Here is a 6,062-nt window from a genome sequence, read left to right on the forward strand (position 1 = left end):
GGGTAAGAAACTGAAGAGTAAAACCAAAGAGTCAAATGCCAGATGGTAGGTTTTATGGTTTTATTAACACAAATATGATGTGCACAACAAGCCGTCTATTCATTTTCTTCGCTGCGCAGCCTGGCGTTGGGATTGGTGACTCTGATTGCCAGCTGGGCTGCTCTTTCCACAATAGCTTTGCGGTTCTTGGAGGAGACATTGTGAGCAATCTCTGCACAGTAAGATCTGGAAGAGAAGCAGTTAGTAAGGAGCAAGCCAGATGAACACACACTCCTGAGTTTCCCTGGGAGGGCAGTGGTTTTGGGTCACATCACCTCCAGAGCCATGAGGGCACTGGCAAAGCTGATGAAGATGACCGACACAGTCCCAAATCCTAACTTTCCTAAATTCCATGGTACCAGCAGTAAGGCTTGAATCTTCAAGTATTCCCTGGCAGGGACAGAAGTACTCATTGTCCCCTCATTTAATCCTTAAAAGCAGACTTGTAATCCAGGTATTGCCTCCTCTTACAAACCATGACCCTTAAAGGAAGAAGTGAATTCCCAAGTCAGATATTTAGAAATGGACAGGGCTAGGATGGCTCAGCCCCAGATTCCAAGTTCAAATGTTCTCCCCCAATCCTTTCAGTCAATCCGCCCAACACAGGGCAGTCTCAGGGAGCTTGGACTTGCCCGTCAAGTTCTTAAATTCTCTGCGAAGTAAGCAAGAGCAGAATCCAACAGTCTGATTAAGCCAAGGATTTCCTGACCTAGACATTAACATTTTACTTGTTTGCTGCAGACAAAATTCAAATTGAGAAGTAACATTGCCTGAAGTCACCCAGCAAGTAGCTATACCGAGTATTTCCCAAGTTATCTGGCTCCCAGATACTGTTCTAACCTACTCATTCTTCACAGCTGCACCAGGCCCCAGTTCGGTAACAAATTGGCCTAATGAGCACATTTCAGTGAAATGATTTAGGACACCATCAACAGGAGGTTAAGAAAAGACACTCTAGGGGCACCTGGCTGGCTCGGCTGGTAGAGCATGTGACTCTGATTTCAGGGTTGCAAGTTCAAGCCCCAAGTTGGGTGTAGAGCTTACTTAAAAAAAAAAAAAATCTTTTAAGTATTAAGTAAGCTCCATGCTCAACGTGGAGCTTGAACTCACGATCCTAAGATCAAGAGTCGCATGCTTTACCGACTGAGCCAGCCAGGAGCCCCAAAATAAAAATCTTAAAAAAAAAGGACACTCTACCCCTGGAGGAATTTCAGCAAAGAGAGAAAGAAAGCTATAAGGAGTGACTAAATCAGGCAATGAACATAAGTCCTTTTTAAAAACTCTAGCAAAATAGCTTACCAGTGTGAGACAAGCAAACCCAAAGAATTTTTATCTTCTATGAAGGAGTCCACTCAAGCTCAAAATAGCTATATATGTGTGTATACATATATATATATATTTTTTAAGATTTTTAAAATTTATTTGACAGAGAAAGAGACAGCATGAGAAGGAACACAAGCAGGGGGGGAGGAAGAGGGAGAAGCAGGCCCCCCGCTGAGCAGGGAGTGCAATGCAGGGCTCAATCCCAGGACCCTGGGATCTTGACCTGAGCGGAAGGCAGACGCTTAACGACTGAGCCACCCAGGCACCCCTCAAAATAGCTATTATTTTGAAATGTTTCCATAATCTGTTTTTCAACACTGAAATCTCCCCCCCAAATACCGCCAAGTCCTTATCCCCATGTGTATTTAATAACCAATCAATCACTATACATATCGTCTTAAATACTTACATGTCTGGGCATTTTCCCCACACGTGACAATCATTTTAAATACATGTGTAACACTCCACCCAGCGCTTGTACTCCCACCATTCACAAATTATATTTTCAAATGTTCAAACTGAATCGAACAATTGATCAATTGTTTCAAAATGCTTTTCATTTAGGGATAAATATCCAGAAATGGAACTTGTGGATTTAAGGTCATAGATTTCAAATATTTCTATGGCTCCCGACACAAACTGCCAAGCTATTTAAAGATTATCTTTGTGGCAACAAGCGACATCTGCACTGCACTTCTGCTACACAACAGGTACTGCATCTTTCTGTCACAATTCTCCAACCACCTAATTGCAGTTTGGGCAGTCATCCCTAATTCCTATGCTCACCCAAGGATTTTCTAAGGAAAATTTCCAGCATTCCAACACCCAGTTAAATTCCCAACTTAGAAAACTCAACCACAAAGTGAGAATAATGGCTTCGTTTATTTCTATTACTTGTGTCTACAATCGCTATAGATAAAAAAGAACTTTGTAAGCAAGCACACATAGGCACTACAGTTAGTCACCCTTTCCATGTCCTAATTAGGAATACACAGGTTTTCAGCTTCAGTTTAATAGAAAGGAAAGAAAATGGTCCTCTGCTTAACCAAAAAAACCCACCATTCCCTCCAATCCAGATTCAAAGCATCTAAATCACTTCCCACGTTAAGTATTTTCTCATCCCACTGCCCTAGTTTTAGTCTAAGCAGACCACAAGTCTCTCTCACACAGAGCTCATAAAGTGTCTAACTTTCTCAAAATACTTGGAAGTAATGCTGTGAACCCTCCATGCACTCTTGCATGTCTACAACTTTGTGTAAGCCATCCTCTAACAGCCAGCTCTTCTTTCTTTTCTCCACCTCAGATCACAAAGCTCTTAATCAGGCAGCAAGTCGTCCGTTCCTGCAGATTTCTGAAGGAAGATACCCGTGGCCACAGCATGAAGTGCCCCTTAGGTCTGAGGCTGTATTTGATCTCCCCCCTACCTCCACATAAAGCAATGTTCTGCAAAGAACTGCCAAAAAGGATACCAGTGTTTTTATTATTGGGCAAAGTCCTTCTCTTTCCAGATCTTGGGTCTCTACACTTTTCAGGACAAGTTCCCTTACCCTGCTCCAGCAAAGCAAACATTTCAAAGTCCCCAACATGCATTCTTTAAGCTCCTGAGAGAATATACAACTCTTCCAAATGCATTCTATTAAGTCTAGAGTCCCTACCAAAAATGCTCACAGATGCAGAATTCTGACACCTGAACCCAGAGGTGGGACCCAACTCACTTGTTGCACATCAGCAGCACTTCAAGCTCCTTAACGTTGTGGACTAGGAACTTCCGGAAGCCACTGGGCAACATGTGCTTTGTTTTCTTGTTGCTCCCATAACCAATGTTGGGCATCAAGATCTGGCCCTTGAATCTTCTGCGCACCCTATTGTCAATGCCTCTGGGTTTCCGCCAGTTGCGCTGAAATAAACGCAGAGGAGGGTTAGTGTCTTTGCTAACAACTCTTCCCTTTGGAGGAAAAAAAAGGGGGGACCCAATGAAAAGGAAATATGCCAAACAGTAGCTGCCTTTGGGTTACAGTATTTCACTACATCTTTAGATTTTTTTTGGGTGGAAAAAAAAAGAGGCTCCCGTATTTGACTACCAGGAATACAGACTCACATCCACACTCCTCAACAAAGGAAAAGCAGACTACATACTGATAGAATGTGAAGGGACTGTGTATACAGTTAAGATGAAGAGTGAAGAGCATGGGTTTCAGCACTGCTCTCAAGATGTTAAGTTTTCTCATCATAAAAATAAGGATAATCTACTCTCAACGTCTTAAGTCCACCTAAAATGATTCAAGCCACTTGACAGCTCAAAACAGCCAAGTGTCCCTGATCATTTAAATTTCAATTTATATTATAATCAAGTGACTGAGTGCCAGTAAGGCATACTCAGGGAGACCTGGGTTTCTAGAAAGCTCTACCACCAACCAGACTGGTTCATCTGCCACAGGTGATCTCTCGACCAGGTGATGCCAGAAGTCCAAGAGCCCATTTAGGAGTTCCTTTCTCCATCCCAAAGTACACTTCCACCCCGGGACCATATATACCTTAATTTTGACATAGCGGTCTGACTGGTGCCGGATGAACTTCTTGGTCCTCTTTTTAACGATCTTGGGCTTCACCAGAGGTCTGAGGGCAGCCATGATGCCTTTAAGAAAGACGCAGAGATGGTGTCAAGCAGTCCTGGAAGGAGGCTTTCCTGCTCGGGGCTTGAAAATTGTTGCAGAGTGTCTTCCAATCACCAGCTACTGAGCAAACTGGGAATGGAATGGGTACCTCTGCCAGGCTTGCTTTCCCTCCCGACTCCGAAGCTGGCAGAATACTAACCACTCTCCAGACGCGATCCTGGGAGGTCAGGAGTCACCTCACCTACTAAGGCCAAGGAAGAATGCCAACAGCTGATCTAACACCAATCGACCCCCAAACGTTCTCAGCTTGCACAGGGCAGCATATCCCACTTCCAATGTCCCAAACCCCAGATGGTCCAATTTCCTTTTGGTTATGCAGAACTTGGGCAATCTACAAGAACCGGGGGCTAGTTCTTTCACACCTGTAAAATAGGAATGATCCCGCACACTGAATGCCTGCAATGACTGAACCCAAACAGATGTAAAGAGAAACCTGTGTTTCCCCGAGTGCTGTTGCTCTGCAATTCCCTCATAACAGGCCTACAAAATCACGATGTACCTATGTTTCTAGACCTCTGAACTTCCTGTTCTACCTGGAGATCATCCGAGTCTCAATTTAAAACCCTCCTCAGAGAGGCCTTCCCGGTTACCCTATTCTTTTTCTCCTGCAACACACTTTTTATTCTCGTCTCCTCACCGCCTCTATTTCCTTGTTTAGCACCCGGCTAAGTGCTCAGCAAACGTCGTGTTCGATAAACGAATGCACTCCCGCCCCCAACATTATTTCCTCAAAGACAAGGACGCCGTTTTATATTCTGAGACCCTGACCCGCCATCAGCATTTCTGTTAACGGAACCAATAGACTCGCAGCTCATGGTGGTTGGTCTGTTAGGTGACCCGGCCGCAGCAGCAACCCCCCAGACAGGAAAACTGCGGAGGAGGGGGCGTCGGTCAGCGCAAACAGAAAATACACGCGGGCACACATCACTGACCAAGGTGATCCGAGTATTCCAGTCATCAAATCGGAACCCTCGGGTCGCTCCACGGCCCCCTCAGTCTAGACCCGACAGCGACCTTCACTCCCAGGGCTCAAACAAGCTATCCGCAACTCTAAGGGAGGCACCAGGCGGCCTCCGTAGGAGGGCAAGTGGCCCCGGGAAGCCAACCTCCACCATCGGCTGGGCCGCTTCGTTCCGTTCGTATACGTACTCCAGCCAACGGACAAAGACAAAGCCCACCAAGACGACTGCTTGGAAAGGCAAGCCTCCTCACCACGAAGCGATACCTTCAGATGATGGCCGCAGAGATGCGGATGGCCAACGATTAAAACTCACCCAGTAACAGATGGCGGCCACCTCCACAGGCAGCGCCGAGAAAAAGAGAGGAAGGTGGTGCGCGAGGGCTGATGGGACTTAACCTCTGGGTCCTGGCAGGGAAAAAAGAGCACTTCCGGTTCCTGGTTCTTCAAAGAAAAGAGAGACACCTCAGAAAAATAATACTGAAAAAAAGTCGAGGGATACCTTTGTTTCCTAGATATTAATATCTCAGCGTAGTAGAATTTTTCATACCTTCTGTTGGGACTACGTAGACTATTTGGAATTCTTTCCGAGCTTCTAAGACCTGGTGGGGGACATATACTTCCGCCAGAAATTGAAGCCATTTCTCCGGAGAATAATCCAGTTTTTGGATTATTTCCGCCCGCGTTTCTTCTGCTACTAAGTGCGCCTCTTAGTGGCCAGGAAGGAACAAAACAGAGACTTCCTAATTCCCTCACGTGAATGTGTAGAGTAAAATAGCAATGAGACTGTAACAGGTATCGTTCGATGGGTTCTACTCTCCTTCCCACAATTCTGGGAGGTAGTTCTATTATTTTCCCCATTTTATACAAGTAGAAAGGGAAGTTTGGGGATTCGACTCCAAAATCCACACTTCTAATCATTAGGCTAATCTGCTTAGTGTTAAATTGTTCTTGGTTTTGTTTTCCTTAGATTTTGTTTTTAAGATTGTTGTAAAAAACCACATTTCAGATAAAATTGCGCCTTGATTCCATAATTTGAACACAATACAGATGTCATCATTGATCTT

At 44.8% G+C, this 6,062-nt stretch overlaps 1 protein-coding gene and 1 non-coding gene across 10 annotated transcripts; both read right to left on the reverse strand.

Annotated features, from left to right (window-relative positions):
* Nucleotides 1-36: 36 nt before the first annotated feature.
* Nucleotides 37-5,439, reverse strand: RPL32 (ribosomal protein L32). 9 transcript variants are annotated; one of them, XM_073901677.1, is made up of 5 exons: nt 5,312-5,380; nt 4,219-4,399; nt 3,897-3,997; nt 3,078-3,259; nt 37-225 (listed from the first exon to the last, which is right to left on the reverse strand). In XM_073901677.1, exons 3-5 carry the CDS (start codon nt 3,990-3,992, stop codon nt 96-98), a joined length of 408 nt encoding a protein of 135 aa, XP_073757778.1. In that variant the 5' UTR covers nt 3,993-3,997; nt 4,219-4,399; nt 5,312-5,380; the 3' UTR covers nt 37-95. The 9 variants fall into 9 exon arrangements, with proteins under 9 accessions (XP_073757778.1, XP_073757776.1, XP_025741105.1 ...); XM_073901675.1 differs by having other exon boundaries at nt 4,177-4,399; XM_025885320.2 differs by lacking the exon at nt 4,219-4,399 and having other exon boundaries at nt 5,312-5,439.
* LOC112834326 (small nucleolar RNA SNORA7) lies at nt 4,065-4,204 on the reverse strand. The gene has a single exon (XR_003210851.1). It is a non-coding gene; the product is annotated as a small nucleolar RNA SNORA7 (small nucleolar RNA).
* Nucleotides 5,440-6,062: the final 623 nt, after the last annotated feature.

The sequence above is a fragment of the Callorhinus ursinus genome, unplaced genomic scaffold (assembly GCF_003265705.2).
Source record: "Callorhinus ursinus isolate GAN/ISIS: 27379988/994484 unplaced genomic scaffold, GSC_fseal_2.0 scaffold15, whole genome shotgun sequence".
Classification (NCBI taxonomy): domain Eukaryota; kingdom Metazoa; phylum Chordata; class Mammalia; order Carnivora; family Otariidae; genus Callorhinus; species Callorhinus ursinus.

Excerpts from the sequence above, each read along its gene's own strand:
- RPL32 (XM_073901672.1), bottom strand. Across the intron at positions 3,260-3,896 it reads ACCGCTATGTCAAAATTAAG|CGCAACTGGCGGAAACCCAG; the intron begins GTATATATGGTC and ends CGTTTATTTCAG. Across the intron at positions 226-3,077 it reads GTGCTGCTGATGTGCAACAA|ATCTTACTGTGCAGAGATTG; the intron begins GTGAGTTGGGTC and ends CTTCTCTTCCAG.